We start from the raw sequence: 19,047 nt of genomic DNA, 5'->3' as shown, positions 1-19,047 counted from the left end.
TCCTAAGAGCTGGATTAATCCTAGAAACATCCTGACTCTTGAAAGAATTTCTATTTTTGGTGAGGTCAAAGTATCTGAAAGTTGTAAGGGAGCATAAAGGTCTACTCAGTGAACCCACGTTTCCTTTCTTAGCACTTAAAATGTTTAAAGAGGATCTTGTTAGTTTTCTGTTGTCCAGGGTTTTCTGATTTGGAAGTTTATGCTTCTGGAAGTTTATAGAACTGGCTTGAGCTTCATTCCATTTAAGTGTACTTTCTGGGAAGCTTCCTGGCAGCAGTAATTAGAATGCTCTCTCTGTATACCCCAATTAAAGTTTCAGGCCCTGATATCACAGGCAATTGGTTTAGAAATGTAAATCAACCAGTAGCTTGTCATTTGAGCTGATGAGATTGGTGATACTTGTGAAGCAAAAGAAGACACGTAAAATTTGTAAAATTATTTCTTTAATACCAAAAAGTAATAGCAGTTAATAATTCCTTTTCCTCTCCCAAAGCCGAAAAGTAATTAAAGCGTCAAAGGAGTCATACTTAGTTTCAAATTTCTGGTAGCTTTCTGTTATAACACCTTATTGTTCTGTCTTGAGAACCTTAGCTAATAAGTTGGTACAATAGGGGGCGTCGTAAGTTCCTTGAGTGCCTTTGTGTGTCTGCAGGCTTAACTCATCCTCATTCACTCAAGCATTCAACAAATATTTATGGAATGCCTACTCTGTACTAGAATTTTGTGGCAATGCTTAAAGGAACTTAAAACCAGTTTTATTTTACTATGATAAATATCTTACCAGAAGGATGGCAGTTTATAAAATGTTTATTTTAACTCCATTAAACCAATGGAGTGATGTAAGTGACTTACTCCATGAATTCCCCCAGAGTAGCGTCTCTCTGTCTGTATCTCATCAAGAGACAGTTATAGAAGGCGAAATGGAAAGGGTAGTTTCAAGCATATGTGTGTTCTAGGCACCATATTAGGTGCTTCCAATATTTTGTCTAATTTGGTCTTCATAACAACTTTGAGAGAGGGCTCTTATCCCCATTTTAAAGATAAGAAAATAGAGAGTCAGGTTAATTAAGTGATTAGGAACCAGGTCTGTTCTTCTCTTCATCTGATGTAGTCTCTGTTCTGTTTACCTTCTCATGGGAAGAGAGTGTTTAGTTTCCAGTCCAGAGATGATTAATTACTTTTCTATGTTTTTTTCTTAAGTCTATATACCAAGGTACATAGATTATCACCTGTGTTCATTCAGAACTAGCATATTTGACTCAGCGTCATTGAGCTGATCTAGATAAATAGGTTTGACCTCAGGAATTCAATAAAATTTTTTTTGCTCAAATGCTAAGTGCTTCCAAGGGGTATTTCTTTTGTAATTGCAATATTTAGGGAAAGAAATATGAACTGTTGTTTTAAATAACTGATTTTTTTTTTTCGCTTTCAAATCTCAGATCCAAAATAGCGAATTGCAATAAATTCTTTGGCTGAGAATAAAACAAACATTGTTAATTTGTGAAAGGAATTTTTCAAATTTATTAGCAACATTTTTTTTTTTTTTCCAACAAAGAAAAGCATACTTTTCCAGAAGGTGGCACTCTAAGAACACCAGTTTGGTTTTTGAATTTAGGAGTACAAGGGTACAGCTCCATACTTTGTCGAATGAACTGCACATTAAATTATGACCTGAATCTCTGTCATGCTTCTTTTTGTGTGCATTTTTAAATGTTTATTTGAAACATAAAACTCTTAGGAAATATAATAAAATGCCTTTAAAAAATTGTGCCTCTTTAAAGATAAGTGAATTGCATATGTTGCATATTCCATATGAACCTGTTCTACTGGAAAAAAAAAACAGGTATTAATGATGATTATTTTGTTCTTTGATTAAATTGCTGTGTTCCCAAGTTACATTGTTATATTTCAAAACAAAGCAGAAAATTATCTTTCCTTTCCAGTCACATTGAAAGTGTATTAACAAAAACATGTTCCTGCAGTAGAATAAAATTTCTCTGTGAAACAATTTACAGTTGAAATTTTTGATTGATCTCACAGTCAGTACCAGACTCCCTTTGGCTAAGTACCAAAAATAAGTTTAAATTAGTTAATCTTAAAATTCTTTTTAATTTTTAATAATATTCCCTTGATTTGATTTCATGTAAATTTTCTAAATGTACCAGTATATTCTCATGAAGTTTATTTGGTCTGGTGATTAAAATCTCTAATGTGTTTTGCCACCTCTTTCTCATACTTCTAAGCCTACTTAGTAAAGAATTCTTCTTTCTTTGTCATTGGTGTCAGTGGTGAACACTGAGTTTGGGATTATAAAACCAAGACTAGACCTGGATGACATCAATCATGTGTTAAGGAAAAATAGTAAAAAGAATTTTATTTCAGCTCTGTCTGGATTGTGTTTTAATATGTATTTCTAAAGATTTTCATAAGCCTGGTGGTTACTTGTAGGGGTATTTTGAGAAATCAGTAAACTATTTCTTAAAATATCAGTTCTTAAGACCAGCTTTTGGTATAATTCTTATTTTGAATCCTACAGCATAAAAGAAAGCTTTTAAAAATACTTGATTGTGTTTGTATCCCTTTAAAGCAAACAGCTCACAGTGACACTTTCAAGTGATAGAATGTTCAGAAATCCATGCCTTGAAAGTAGAACAATCTTAGTCTCTAGAGAGTTCAGGAAGAACACACCTTGAACTTCAGTCCTTCAACAAGCAGAGTGTTATAATGCAGTTCCAAAGGTAGTTCTTTGCAATGTAAGAAGTTTATGGAAAGCTCCTTCCTCCACGCTCCCAACCCCTTATTTTTATCTACCCTCATAAAACAGGAATTGTTATTTTATTATTATTGATAACGATAATATTCAAAATAATAATTATAATGATGACATCTTTTTAGAGTACTTTTCCTCAAAGAACAAAAGACAAACATATCTCATACTCTTTTGTTTCCTCCTGTCCTTCTTGTAAGTTCAGATAGTGTCCCCCTCCCCGCTCCTGCCACACTCATTGTCTCTCACAGTTCCCAACTTAGAATGAGAAATTGTGGCCCATGTCAATGAGGATCAAGTCAACGTGGCTTTTACACAATTAAAGAGGCTGGTTAGATCTAGACTATGCAAGAGTACTTTTAAAAAATAAGTAAGTATTCACTTTAAATTTTGAATAACCTTTGTTATATTAAAACCATGCAATCCCAAATATAATAGGAATATAAAGTCAATATGAATATCAAATATTTTTTAGTTGTACATTTTTTATTTTTAGGATAAACATGTTCTGGCAGTTGTAACTATTGAGAGAATGCTGGAGAGGCTGAAAAAATCTAATGAACTTTTGGAACTCATTCTTAAAGGACTTAATGAATATTTGGAAAAGAAGCGTCTCTTCTTCCCCAGATTCTTTTTCTTGTCTAACGATGAACTTCTTGAGATACTGTCTGAGACTAAAGATCCCACTAGGTAAGTAAGCTATACATTTATATTATACGTATATAATACATGGCTAAGTTTATTGCCTTTAATTTTCAGAATAATGCAGAACTTAAATATATATGATTTTGTTTATGTAATAACTTTTTTCAAGACTATTCTAAATCGTATCAATAATCAACTTAAATAATTATTGAAAACATAAGGAATACCATTAAATGATATTTTTCCAAATGTGATGAATCTTGGAGTAGAGTTCTCATTTTATCACATATTTTCTTACAGATTTTTCAGAACACATCCCTCTTCTACATCCCATGCAGAATAAAAGTCAGCGCCCTCTCAGTGGCTTGCAGTCACCCACGCAGGTGCTCCCCCATGATCCTTCCTAGTCATCCCCCACCAGCTTTCTTCTTGTTTATTCTGCTACAGTCCTTGCAATTCTCCCATAAGAGGGGCAGCCTCCTCCCTCAGTGTACTGTTTTCTTTGCCTAGGATCCTCCTCACCCAAATATCCGTAAGACTTCTTTTACCTCCTCTAGATCTTTGTGGAAACCTGCTCAAACATCTGCCACTCAAGAAGGCCTTCCCTGGTCGCTGTGTTTAAAATGACTACCCCTTCTAGCTCTCCCTAGTCACCTTTCTTATTATCTTCTTTGCCTCGTTTTCTTTCAGCACACTTTTTATCATCTGGCTTACTCTATAATGTGCTTATTTGTTTACTGTTTGCTTTCCTCTAGCGGGACATAAGCTCCATGATGGCTGAGATTTTTGACCTTTTCCCCCCACAGCTGATTCCCTATTCCTTAGAAGAGTGTCTGGTTTACATCAGGCAGTGAATAGATATTTGTTAAATTTGTCAGTTTTGTGTCTTGTGCCTTCAAAGTAGGAGACAAGTAATCCAGATAAAAAGATAAATTTAGACTCAGATTTCCATCTGACGTTTTATACTCTGCCCATTTTTTGCCTGTTTGAAAGATAGATTCAATTGGTCATTTGTAACGTGCCAAAAATGAGGAATTTAGTCAGTTCCGTCTGTATTACAATGAATAGACTAAAGTTGGGCACCTTCAAAGTAGTTGATTTACTTAAAGCACTAAACCTAGTTCATAATTTGCAAGCAGTCTCTGAAGATCCCAGTTGAAATATCTACTTTTTACGCATTTGAAGATTCTTCATATTAGTGTTTTATCTGTTGGTCAAGATTGGTTTGGTCCTTGTATTACTTTTAACAGCTTTTGATTCATTGTGTTGGAAACAAAGGCCTCATATAGCTCTTATTATAATTGTAATTTTACAGATCTTTTTGTGATTATTCCATTAATGATGATCTCCCTTTGGACTGTATAATCCATGCATCCGTGCAGGCAAGAATTGTGTTGTTTCTTTTTTTTCTATCAGCGCTTCATCTCTAGCATCTAGCAGGGGCCTCATGCATAGTGCACATTTATGAATTTTGAATGAAGATTGGTATACAAAGAACACTGATATTTAGGGAATTGCTTTTATTTGGTTAAGTCTCTTAAACATTTTTTTTTCCTGACAGAGTACAACCTCACTTGAAGAAATGTTTTGAAGGAATTGCAAAGGTGGAATTTACAGAAAGTTTGGACATTACTCACATGAAGAGTAGTGAAGGAGAAGTGGTGGAACTCGTAGACACCATTTCAACCGCCAAAGCCAGAGGTCAAGTGGAGAAGTGGTTGGTTGAGTTAGAGAGAGTTATGATTAAATCCATCCATAAGGTAGCCGACTGTATTTATTATTATTCCTAGTAAAGATGATAGAACGTTAATGTATTATTGATAAATGCACTCTTATTTAGACAAACTGAGTCATGAATTACCAATTCAATTGTAACAGATAGATTGAAGGCAAAGATACGGTCTCTGATAATAATTTTGTAGTGACTCACTTGAAAAGTGAGACAAAATACCGTACATACTACAACAAACTTGGGTTTTAGTCATGAGTCTGTCTCATTTCTTGTGCTTTCAATGTTAGACACACTTTGGTCTGCATGGTCTGTCTTTAGTCTCTCCTTGGAAGCACCTCTCTACAGTTTCACATCAGTCTCCTTGACATGTATGTTCCTCTGGTGGTTCCTTTTGTTCTGTGAATATACAAAATATGTACCAAAATGTTAGAAAATCATAAGTACTTTCTACAATTAACAGTAACTTCATATTTTCCATATCTCAGAAAGCATATTACCACCTCAATTATTTGTAATTATTTTTGTTAGTAGAGAATTTTAAGTCGAGGGAGCAAATAGAGCTTAATTGAGCAGTTAATTAATTTTTTACTATAATGTGGGCTTAGCATTCAAGTTCCTTACCAGGAATAAAAATCATGATTGAGCAGGGAAGCATGAGAGCAAGAATGAAAAGGAAATATGGCATCAAGTCCTAATCAACAACAGTTTTCGTGAATTTTTCAGATGCTGTCACACATTATTGAAAAATTCACTGGAATCTAGGTGTTTAATGTACATCATGTGTCTTAATGTTCCTTTCTCTTAAATATAATTTTAATATCTGCCTGCATTGTAGTTTTTCAATAGATGCAAAATCTTCAGGACAGGTTCCCATTTCTCCCTATTATGGATTAAGTGATAATGAATGTCCTTATGCATACTGGTTTCTTTGATTGAATTATTTATTTTCTTACAATAACTTCTCATATGTAGAATCACTGGGCAAAAGAGGATGAGCTTTCGTAGGGCTTGATAAATATATTGACAAGTAGCTTTCCCATTTACCTAGCTATCAGCAGTTAAATGCATTTCACTTCGACCACTACTTAGCAGCATTGAATTGGTTATATGGTTTGTTAATTGATGTATACAGTGGTAACTCATTATTTTAGACATATCTAATACTATTTCAACTATTCTTTTAATTTTGTTTGTCAAAGTACTCAGAGAAAATATTTTGGTTACCATTTCAGAGCATTAAGATGGGGTGGCAAGTAATCGGCTAGGAAATATCTTCCCCAAATGTTCATGTGTAAGTTTGTGTTGGTGGGAAAAATGCAAGTGAATGCCATGTAAAATACTACAGATAGGAGCTCTGTGTGTTACTGTGTTGTGCTATATGTATTTGCGTGCTTGAAAGGCTACTGCATGCCTAAATTAAGTGAATTTTGTGTCATTTCTAAATAATAAAAAATCATATGTTCTTGGCACCTTTGCCCTTTTATCTTACTGGATTATCATGGGTTTAATACTGCAGTTTGCTGTAGTTTGGCAGTTTGCTACTGCCAAAATATGTTATTTTTCATATATGGCATACACAGTTTACTAATATATTTTATATATAATATTCTAGAACTTTATGTAATCATATTTCTCCTCATCCAACTATATAGAAATTTGTGATTTAGATTTTAATGCGTCCCTCCTGTTCTCGCCACAGTGTCCTTCTAGAACACATATTTATTCCATCTTTGGCATTTCTCTACTGTACCTTCTATTCTTTCCTGTGTTCCTCCCATCTCTCAGTTGCTCCTTTTCACCTGCCCTTTCTGCTTCCTCTAGCCTTTTACATTTTCTTTATTATCAATAGACAACATTGCCCTTCATTTCTTTCCAACTCCATAAATATCCTAGCTAAACTAGAAATCCAGAAAGATTCGCCTATCCTTATATATTTCTTAGAAAAATGTAATTTTGACAGTCTTTTCTGAAATTCAGACATTAACGTGACTATCACCTCATAGATGCTACTATTTTTGATTGATACATATAATAGATTGGAATGTTTCCCACTGATGGCTGGTAGAAAGAGTGGATCTATGAATTCACTGAAAACATATGTAGTAAAGTACATGACTTAGGCTTCCTGAATTTACAGCTCTCAACTCTCCATGAATGAATTATATATCTGCCTTGGGCATCAAACTACAGGACTGAGAGGGAGTGAGGTCTGGAAACACAGGAGGAACTTTAGAGGAATTGTGTAGTGTGCTTGAGTGTGCATGTACACATATACACATGGCTGAGTGGGGATCTGATTAAGTTCAAAGAAAATAATCTGTAAATTTGACAGACCTCATTTTGGAATTATTTGAACTTATGTTTTGTAATTAAATTGCTTGCGTTTGTTCAGTCCAAGTGTATCTAGGACATCTTTGGCTACGACTGGCCAAAGAAATATTTCATATAATGTGGTTCACACAAATAGATTATGTATCAGCAAAATAAAATGCTATGTAATATATTTGTTTTGCTCACAGGTGTATGGAAAAACTTGAAATAGTCTAGTTACATGCTTTAAATCTTCATCATTGGCTAAGATGTAAGAAGTTGAGCAGTACAAGATAATCCACTCAGGAGTTAGCTCTTCATTTTTTAGCTTGTTCAAGTAAAGTATGAAACTGTTTACCTTTAGCATTTTCTTTTTCAATTAGGTAATTAGAGATGCACTTTTTGCCTATACACAACATGAACGAATTAACTGGGTAAGAGACTGGCCTGGACAGACAGTTCTCTGTGTATCCCAAACCTTTTGGACACTAGAAGTACAAACAGCTATTGCAAAAGGACAAAAGGTAAGCTTTTATTACCCACAGGTTTTGCAGCATTTTTAAAATAGTTATAATTGCCAAAATACAATTATTCTAAAAAAAAATAAAGACAGTCCACTCAAAAAGCCAAGAGTACTGGAGCCTCAATCTTTTTATTATATACATTTTTATGCCTTTAAAAATACAGTAATAATAGGACAAAGAAATGTCCTAAACTCAGAAAGATTAAGAGGAAATACATAATATAATTCTCTTTTATATCTTCAGTAAAACTACCCTGTGAAGACAAAAGATATTAATTGACTTATTTTGACTATTTTAATTTTTAGTGTACTGATTTTTAGTAAATAATATTTTGAATGATGTTTAATTTTAATTATTCTAACAAATATATGAATTTAATATTATTAATTGAATTGCTGTTATTAAAAACAGAAGCAGCATTCTTTTTTTTTTTTAACTTTTGGGGTTTATTTATTTATTTATTTATTTATTTATTTATGGCTGTGTTGGGTCTTCGTTTCTGTGCGAGGGTTTTCTCTAGTTGTGACAAGCGGGGGCCACTCTTCATCGCGGTGCACGGGCCTCTCACTATCGCGGCCTCTCTTGTTGCGGAGCACAGGCTCCAGACACGCAGGCTCAGTAATTGTGGCTCATGGGCCTCGTTGCTCCGTGGCACGTGGGCTCTTCCCAGAACAGGGCTCGAACCCGTGTCCCCTGCATTGGCAGGCAGATTCTCAACCACTGCGCCACCAGGAAAGCCCCGGAAGCAGCCTTCTTATCCATAAGGTAGGATTCCAAGCAGGTCAACTTTTGGTTGACTGATAGGTCAGTTGGAATCTAGCAATTGCTGATGTTGTTTAAAACCATGAGTTTTTAATGTATTTTTTACATGGAGTTTGGCATTATTGTCTGTAAGGTATTGTTGAACACTGGTGAGTGTTGGGTTTGAGAGAGACTCGTATTCTCTGCAAGCAGGCAGATGTCATAGAGGAGGGAGCTGAGTGACACATGCTTAGTTCACTCCAGCTTACCAACAGGTCACTTATTTCTCCTCTGAGGAAAGGATAAGGGCGTAGGGCAGGGACTCAGGGATTTTTAGGAAAAAGTCTTTCTTCATGGAAACCAGAGCATGGGGAATGAGGGTTTCCCTTACAGCAGTAAGCCCTTGGGGATACTCCTGGGCTCTTGGCCGTCTATGTGCATGTTTCTTTTCTCCCCAGTGGGTCCAGAAACTTCATTTTGTCTTTTTACTTTTAAGCTTCCACTCAGCCACCTCCCCACACAACGGGATTCCTCTATCGCCAATGTGGGTTACTGGGGGGACATGTAGCCTTCTGGATCTCGCTCCTTGCTTGCTGGCCCCCCCAAACCACCATGCCAACTTTCTCATTCACCGCTATGGGAAACAGAGGGAACAAAGAAGCAAATGTGAGCAAATAAGACAAATTTGTAGGCATCTTCCACATTTCTTCAGTTTAAATGTGATGTTTATTAAACCTCCACCCGTCTGTCAAAACCATATATTTCTCTGGAACAGGTAGGAGTTGAGGTAGAGAATTTAAGTGTAAACCTTTCATGCTTCTCCTTATCTCCCAGGCGTAATTTGTATCTCAAGGGACACACAATTTAGGTCATTCCATTTCAATGTGTCCTCTGCTCAAAGCTATCTGCCTACAATTCTTACCATATTGTTCTTACCGTATTTTATACAGATACAAATAGATTTTTTTTTTTTTGGTTTACAACAGTATCCACTGATACTGAGATGAGGTTATTTATTCACTCATTTAGTAGTTTACTCCATTTTATCCCACTCATGTAGTATGGTGCACGTATGGAGCCGTTCACAGAGAAAGCCAAAATGAGAATCCATGCCTTGAGTGACTGCTACTCCAGGGGGCCTCAGCTTCATAGCCGTAGATCCTCTAAAGCTGTAATTTAGTGGAACTTAGCAAGCCTTTTTTGCTGTTACTTGCTGGATTGTTCTCTTCTGTTGTGTTTTGTGATGTTTTACATAGCTACATTTCATGGAATGAAATGAAGCGTTGTACGTGTCCTTAAAAATTAATTCTTTCCTTTTTCCTCTGCTTGTGAATACTCTGCTTCAATATGCCCTTCATCTGCTGCCTGTGTACCTTGTCCCTGTCTGTATCTCACGCATATTCAGTTTGTTTCGGTTCTGCAGCAGCATCAGGAGGGGATGGCACATGTTTTAGTACTCTAAAGCATTGATGATTTAAGAAAATTTAATATGTGTTTCTATCATGGGAGGATAGCACATGTTTTAGTATTCTGTATGTTGATAACTTTTTCCTTAATTAATGTGTGGTTCACATTTGAAACTGATATCTTTGGTTCAGTAACTGGAGACTCTTGGCAGCCTCAGAGAAGACTAGACCTTTCCATTCTCTGCAAACACTCCAAGGTGTCTGGAGCTTGATGCTATGATAGCACCACGTTGTACTGTCCCACTTCCAGAGGACCCATTCCCCTCAGGATCTGTTTCCATTTATTTATTCAAGGAATATTCACTGTGGAACTAGTCAGTATATGAGCTATTACAGGGGCTAAAAATGAGTGAAAGAATCACCACTGTCACAGAGCTTGGGTTATTGCAAATATTGATATGATTTTGAGTCAGTTTATCATTGCGTATGTAGAGGGAACTAGGTATGATAAAAATATGATTCCAGACAGGGTTTATTTTGGATGACTATATAAAGTATTGATAGTTACCTTTAGATTCATTAATTCACTGTACAGAATAGTTTACAATGAATAAAATGCAACAAAAGTAATTCAATATCCTGATTTTTTTTCAATCTAGCTGATCTGAATTCTCATTGATTTATTATACTATAGTTCCTAAAGAACTTAGTTCGTCACAGTTTGAAGCTAAATTTTAGTTCTAAATCTGTTTTTCTAGTATAGCAAAATACATTCTGCTAATGTAAATAGTAACAAATTCTTATGGACATATAATTTATACCGTCAGGTCCAAACATTAAAAGTTTAATCTTATGCCTTGTGTTGAACTACAGTTTGTGCGAACTGGTAAGGCTCTCAAAGATCCTGACTTTTACTGATTAGGAAACTAAGATGCACCACCTGGCGTAGTTTGTGTTCCTGGGAACAAAACTATTCTTACTAATTTGTGTACTCAATATACTTAAATTCACTAATTGGCTCCAAGAATTTAAACACTTGGGGTTATTTAAACATAGGTGGGACAGAATTTTATTTTTCACTACTTATGAAGCAAATTAATAGCAATTAATTATGAAAATGATATAAATGGAATAGTGTTCAAGCACCAAACTTTTGAAAAAATGACTTCCTCAAAAAAAGGATAAAATATTTCAAGGAGTAATAAAAGTGACTCTTAAAGAAACAAGTCTCCAACTCTATCCTTTAAGCTTTTCTCATCCTCGGAATTCCTCATTTTTAGTTTCATTGCTACCACTTACCTGGTTCTAAAGGAGTGAAATAAACTCATTGGTGTACAATGCTTATTAAGTATTATTAGAGTGGGGAAAAGTGACCACATCAGCCTGCTGGAGCATATTTACACTTCCCTTAAGCACAGCAGTTTTCATTGATTTTAATTTGATTTTCCTAAACCCTCTTCTCTTTTTCAAATACTAATCAGATTTACCCACCAGAAAAGAGACCCCTCCCAAAGCGAACCTGATCCTTAGAACTGGCCTTAGCTCACCGTAAACTAAAATGTTAGGTGTTTTGTATTTTAGGATCTTTACATTTCAAGTGGCACAAATCCTACTCAGAAGCTCACACAGGAGTACTAGGAGGATTCATGAGATCTAAGGTAGAGCATTTGGAATCAGGATCTCAGGGCTTCATCACTGCTGCAGTTTCTCTTTTGTTGTCTATTTTTCATCTCTACTGGTCTCTGTCAGGCTTTTTTTCTGCAGTGGGGTGAAGGCTTTCAGTAGCTTTGGATTGGCATTCTGAGAGTCTCCCAAGCCTAGTGAAAAGCACTTTGCTTCCTATCTGTATAGCAGTCCCTGGAAAGAACTGTGATTGGCTCTGGTTGGGTCACACATGCCCTCCTTCATGTTGCCTTGGAGATGGGGCAATATGATTGACAGCCCACAAAACCATAGAGCATACAGGAGTGGAAATGGAAAGAAGGGGTGTTGGGTAGGCACAAACCATGTATGTCAACTATGTCTGGCCTGATTGAGCTTGTTCACCTAATACTTTTGTAGGAAAAAAATTTTTTTGATTATTTTTAAGTTACGTCATATGGAAAATTATAATAAAAATGTAGAAATTACTCTGTATACATGCTAGGTCAAAAATTTTTTGTTCAAAAGGATTCTGATGACACTGAGTAATTATATCTTATTTTCTTTCAGTCTCTTGAGCAATATTTGGAAAAATGTAACAGACAAATTGATGATATTGTCACCTTGGTTCGTGGCAAATTGTCCAAGCAGAATCGTGTTACTCTGGGAGCCCTTGTGGTGCTGGATGTCCACGCTAGAGATGTTCTCACAACACTCGTTAAAAAGAAAGTTAGTGATGACTCTGACTTTGAATGGTTAAGTCAGCTTAGGTACTATTGGCAAGTAAGTAATATCACTGAATGTTATTACTCAGCAATTTCAGCTCACAGCTATATAATTTGTGCTTGCTAGCTCACATGAGAAATAGTATCAGTAATGTAGGATTTTTCTTGCTGATGGCTGACTATACCTAAACAAGCATTCTCCAGATTGAAGATTAAGGCAGCCAAAAACTATATGTCAAGTGTTTGAAAACTGTGTTTATATCTATATCCAAATGTATAGTTACATAGAAATACATATACATATATAGATGCACACAAACTATGAGTAATTATAAAGAATTACTCATTTGAAATTAGTCATTATGCTTGCTGAATCTGTAAAATGTTGAAACTAATCAGTTTACAATTGTGTTCTTAGATTCCTGATACATCTAAAGAGTGTACAAATCAGACTGTTTTAGTCTGATTTAGTCATTAAACTTTCCTCTTTTGTTGATCAATTGAACTAACCAGAAACATGATCTGGAGGAAGGTTTTTATCAAGGGATCTTTGTAGTTGGTGATGTCAGTCACCATCAGGAAGGCAGGAGGAGCAGGAACAGTACAGTGAACAAGGCTGGACCTGATGAGGGTGGGAAGAGAGAGCTGAGGATTGGAGATACAGACTCAGAAGTTCTCATCATATTCACTTTTGTGAAAGGCTTTAGGAGGTATGGAGTGGGAGGAGAAGAGATACAAGAACCAGAACCCTGGAAAACCATATGAGGCCGTGAGTATAGTGGTTAGGAGCTCAGACTGTAGACTGATTGTTTCAAATGCTACATCCTCCCCTTACCAGCTGTGTGACTTGGGCAAGTTACTTACTCTCTTCAGGCACCAGCTTCCTTATCTGTAAAATGGTGATGATGATAATACTCCCTCCAGTGAAAACAAGTTGAACAAATGACTGAAAATATAGGAGAATAATGAACTATCAAAAAGAGTAAGAAAACAATCCAATTTACAATTGCTCAAAAAGAATAAAATACCTAGGAATAAATTTACCCAAGAAGGTGAAAGACCTATAAACTGAAAACTATAAGACACTGATGAAAGAAATTGAAGAAGACACAAATAAATGGAAAGATCTGTGTTCATGGATTGGCAGAATCGACATTGTTAAAATGTCCATACTACCCAAAGCAATCTACAGACTTAATGCAATTTCTATCAAAATTCCAATGGCATTTTTCACAAAAATAGAACAAACAATCCTAATTTTTTTTTATGGAAACAAAAAAGACCCCAAATAGCCAAAGCAGTCTTGAGAAAGAAGAACAAAGCTGAGGCATCACACTCCTTGATTTCAAATTATACGACCAAAGCTAAAGTAATCAAACCAGTATGTTATTGGCATAAAAACAGACACATAGATCATTGGAACAGAATAAAGAGTCCAGAAATAAACATACACATATATGGTCAATTACTTTACAACAAAGGAGCCAAGAATATAAATGGGGAAAGGACATTTAATAACTGGTGTTGGGAAAACTGGACAGCCACATGCAAAAGAATGAAATTGGATCACTATCTTACATCATACCCCCAAATTAACTCAAAATGGATTAAAGACTTGAGTGTAAGACTTGAAACCATAAAACTCCAAGAAAACATAGGTGGTAAGCTCCTTTACATTGGTCTTGGTGATTTTTTGAATTTGACACCAAAAGCAAAGGCAGCAAAAGCAAAAATAAACAAGTGGGACTATATCAAGCTTCTGCACATCAAAGTAAAGCATCAACAAAATGAGAAGAGAACCTACTGAATAGGAGAAAATATTTGCAAATTATATATCTGATAAGAGGTTAAATCCAAAATATATAAGGAACACGTGCAACTCAACAGCAAAAAAAATCTGGTCAAAAAATGGGCAGAAGCAGCCGCATAGCCCAGGGAGATCAGCTCAGTGCTTTGTGACCACCTAGAGGGGTGGGATAGGGAGGGTGGGAGGGAGACATAAGAGGGAGGAGATATGGGGGTATATGTATGTTATAGCTGATTCACTTTGTTATAAAGCAGAAACTAACACACCATTGTAAAGCAATTGTACTCCAATAAAGATGTTAAATAAATAAATAAAGCACCTCTTGGACACTTAAAAAAATAAATAAATAAAAAATGGGCAGAGAATCTGAATAGATAGTTTTCTAAAGAAGACATACAGATGGCCAACAGGCACATGAAAAGATGCTCAACATCACTAATTGTCAGGAAAATGCAAATCAAAACCACAATGGAATATCATCTCACACCTGGTAGAATGGCTGTTCTCAAAAAGACAAGAGGTAACAGATCTTGGCAAGGATTTGGAAAAAAAGGAACCCTCATGTACTTTTCGTGGGAATGTAAACTGGTGCAGCCGCTATGGAAAACAGTATGGAGACTCCTCAAAAATCTTTAAAAATAGAACTACCGTATGATCCAGCAATTCCTCTTCTGGGTATTTATCTGAAGAAAACAGAAAACACTTAACTCAAAAAGATATATGCACACCCATGTTAATTGCATTATTCTTTACAACAGCCAAGATATGGAAACAAACTAAATGTTCATTGATGGATGAATGGTTAAAGAAGCTGTGAGATATATATAGAGAGATATCTATATCTATATATATATCTATATCTATCTATATATATAGATATATATATATGTAATAGAATACTACTCAGCCATATAAAATGAAATATTGCCATTTACAGCAGCATGAAAGGACCTTGAAGGCATTATACTAAGTGAAATAAGTCAGAGAAAGACAAATACCATGTGATCTCACTTATATGTGGAATCTAAAAAACAAAATAAAATAAAAATAAAAAACAAGCTGATAGATACAGAGAACAGATTGGGGGTTGCCTGGGGGTGGGGGTAGGGTAGGTGTGAGAAATGGGTGAAAGGAGTCAAAAGGTCCAAACTTCCAGTCATAAAATAAGTAATTCATGGGGATGTAATATACAGCATGGCAACTATAGTTAATAATACTGTATTGCATACTTGAAAGTTGCTAAGAGTAGGTCTTAAAAGTTCTCCTCACAAGAAAAAAATTCTAACTATGTATGGTGATGGGTGTTGACTTATTATGGTGATCATTTTGCAATAAATATAAATATGGAATCATTATGTTGTATCCTAAAACTAATATAACGTTGTATGTCAATTATACCTTAATAAAATAGTGTTAGCAAGTTTAAAAAAGAAAATATAAGAGAGGTAAAGAATAAATACATTTTCCAAAGTTGTTCTATGGGGAAAATTGAAGCCAGTGACTTCAATTACTTATCCAAGGAAATTAGATATTGAATTCTTCTACTGAATTAAATGATGCCTGAAAAGTGAAATTTAAAGTTGTTGTTTACAACATGGCTATTATTTAAGAGCTTGAGGTTTCATATTATTTAAATTTTTATTATTTAAGCTAACTTCATTTTATCTCATTTGTACTAGGAAAATCATTTAGAAACGAAGATGATCAATGCTGGTTTACGATATGGATATGAATATCTGGGTAATTCTCCTAGGCTGGTTATTACTCCACTCACTGACAGGTGTTACAGGTAAACTCATTAATTTAAAGATCTAATTGGAACAACTTTCACTCACTCCTAAATCACTAAATTTTTTAAGCACCAAATGTATCCTCTGTTATCTTTGCCTAGACCCTTAATTCTTGTCTCAACATGACCTTCAGTTTCTTTCTCTGCTGGCCTCTTCCTCTCAGCTCTAGAGCTCTAAGTGTTATCAGGCGTTTCTGTTACTTTTTACTTTGTTCATTTCTCCTTTCTTGAAACTTCTGACTCTTCCTTTTGGATCATTTGAGGCATCGTCTTTTTTCCCCTGAAACAAGGAATTTTCTAGAATTCTGTTTTCATGTATTGCTTTGTCTCCTGCTTCATGGTTTCCTGAATGTCCTCGTCCATTCTTAGGCTTTAACAGCCTACAATCCTGAAGATCCCCAAACCTGTATGTACCTCCAGCCAAGGTCTCTCTCCTGTTAAGTTTCTCCACACACATGCCTGCTGGATATCTCCATCAGATATCTCATAGGTATGTACATGTACATTGTTTTTTATTGTCCTTCTGAATAATAAAAGATCTTTATTTTTAACTCCAAGGTCCCATCTCCCATATTCCAAATTATTGTCAAATACTAAATTAAACTTTGTTTTTACATTTTCTCCCAACTGTAACTAGTTTATTGACGAAACCAGTCTCAGGATGCAAGCGGAAAGCAGTTTTGTTCTTTTTTATCACCATTCTTTTAAACTTGCTCTATCAAATATTTTCCCCATTTCTGGATGAAATCTAGGGTAGATTCCCTACTCTTTCTGGCAACTTTAGTATGTTAATGAAGAGTGTTATTATTTTCAGGTATTAAAAGTCCATTTAGGTCTAAAATGAAAGTTACTATTTTTCATCCAGTTTAAAACATCCCTTCCCCTCCAGCTCGAGCTTGACTCAAGCCCATGGCCTGCATTTGGGAAGGTAAATGTGGTCAATCTTTTGTCATTTTTGTCCCTGTCCTTTGCATTCATCCCTCAATAGCTCATCTTTTAGCTCCTCTAGTGTTGGGGGTTGATGGAGGAGAGAAGGAAAGGGAGAGGTAGGTTTATAGGTGACAGGTGTCTTGGGTGACAACTATCTCTCGGCTGTTTAGTGCCTGCCGTGATGGCACAAGTCTAGATGTACCAGATCTCCCAGGGGATGTTTATGTGGGTTCTTTGGGAGCCTGCAGTCACCTGCTTCTCCCATCTGTGGAAGATGCCTTCTCTGGCTGGCTGCTGGTGACTTTTGCTTCAGCCTCTGCTGAGGTCCACCACACACTGACCCTCTTCCTGGGGTCTCCTCTGATTCTACATGGGCCTCCTGCACAGGGTCCCATTCAGCTTGACTCAAATCTGGCTCCCTTCCAGTGGAGTCTAGATCTGGCCAGATGATACACACATTTGTTTTGCCATCAGTAAGAGTGGATCTTTCTTACCGTCCCTATTTTCTCCTACTCTGCCATCAGGAGAAGCTGCAGGCATTCTCTTGACTTTAAATATTTTAAAGCTCTCAGCTTGGGGTTTTAGTCAAAATTCTAACACAGAACGATTTGTGTTTATATACTGTTACACATTTTTTTACAACTAATATTTATGTAGGTTTACCAAAAATTTTATCATTGTCTTTACTCGCCATTGCTTCTTTCTTTGTCTGATTTCTGGTTTAATTTTTCTCCTTACTAGGCAATAGCTTTTAGTAATTGTTCAAGTGAGGCTCTGCAAGTAGTGAGCTATACCAGTATTTATCTAAAATTGCCTCTTTTTTCTTCTTCTCCTTTTTTTTTTTTTTTAGTCTTCACTAGATTATTAAATGATAGATTAGCTAGGTGTAAAACTGTAGATGAACAGTAATTTTCCCTCAGCTCTCCAAAGATATTATTCTACTGGCATTCATCGCTCCTGCTGAGTATTCTGTTATTTTAATTATTATTCCTTTATAGGTAGTTTTCTCCATTGTAGTTTCTAAGGTGTTCTCTTTATTGTTGATGTTCACTGGATGTTACTAGATGTGGATGAGTTTTTATTTATCCTACTTGGGACTTTTTCAATTAATATCTTTAATTCTGGCAAATTCTTAGCCATTGTATTTTGAATTTTGCCTTTTCCCCATTCTCTTCCTTCTTTCTTCTGTCTTTAACTTTTCTTATAGTTGACCTCTCTCCCTGGGTGATTTCCTCATATTTATCTTCTAGTGTATAATTCTGTTTCTTTAGGTTTTCTCTGCTATTTATTCTGTTCACTGAGTTTTCAAAAGTTCAGTGATTGTATTTTTCATTGCTAGGTTCCAAGTTGCCTCTCTTATGAAATTGGCTTCTGTTTTTCCCCACAATTTTCTGATGTGTATTGCTTTTTATTTAAAATCTTATTTTAAAAAAATCGCTAGGATACCAAAGAAGGCAGAGTGCCATATGTGCAGTAACCCTCCCAGACCATTGTCCAACTGCCTTTGTCACTGCAAGTCTGATTCTTAATTCTGATCTCTCTTTCCAGTTTTAGCTGTGAGCTAATTTTAGTAGGGGTTGTTTCCCCGTGTAGTCTTACATTTTCTCAGCTGTGGAGGTGTCCATGTGGAGCAGTTTTACATTTATCTCTGTGGAGGGCTCTAGGGTTTTCAGAACAAAATTTTAATGTTAATTTCTCATTTTGGGTTCATGTGCCCATCAGTAATGGAAACTGGATCCCACCCTCTGTGAAATGTAGGTTTCTCGTTGGGCACTGTATGAAGGGTCAGCTTCCTGTCTCTTCCTTAGTTGACTCTTCTTTGTCTCTTGAGTAGGTTGCTGGAGTAATTTTAGTTCCCATTTACACACAAGGCAGGCTTTCAAGTCTTCTAGCTTTAAATAGTGAATCCATTCCAGCTCCTCAGCTTGCTCAGTTCTAAGGATTTATTTTCTGTTTCTATGTGGGTATAAATACACTTGTGTTTATATGCAAATTCCAAACCAATGTGCACCTCTGCAGCTTTAGCACCT

The 19,047-nt window shown here is 35.8% G+C and overlaps 1 protein-coding gene across 1 annotated transcript in view; it reads left to right on the top strand.

Annotated features, from left to right (window-relative positions):
* Window positions 1-19,047, top strand: part of DNAH7 (dynein axonemal heavy chain 7) — a 234,348-nt gene that overhangs the window by 60,162 nt on the left and 155,139 nt on the right. Inside the window, exons 19-23 of the mRNA XM_082466856.1 lie at window positions 3,264-3,457; window positions 4,974-5,172; window positions 7,838-7,978; window positions 12,337-12,549; window positions 15,978-16,087. Coding sequence (XP_082322982.1) covers window positions 3,264-3,457; window positions 4,974-5,172; window positions 7,838-7,978; window positions 12,337-12,549; window positions 15,978-16,087 — 857 coding nt within the window. The remainder of the gene's footprint in view (window positions 1-3,263; window positions 3,458-4,973; window positions 5,173-7,837; window positions 7,979-12,336; window positions 12,550-15,977; window positions 16,088-19,047) is intronic.

This window comes from Balaenoptera physalus (assembly GCF_965194825.1).
Source record: "Balaenoptera physalus genome assembly, chromosome: 6".
NCBI classification, from domain to species: domain Eukaryota; kingdom Metazoa; phylum Chordata; class Mammalia; order Artiodactyla; family Balaenopteridae; genus Balaenoptera; species Balaenoptera physalus.
The sequence above is the reverse complement of the archived record's forward strand: the minus strand, read 5'-3'. Positions and strand labels throughout refer to the sequence as shown.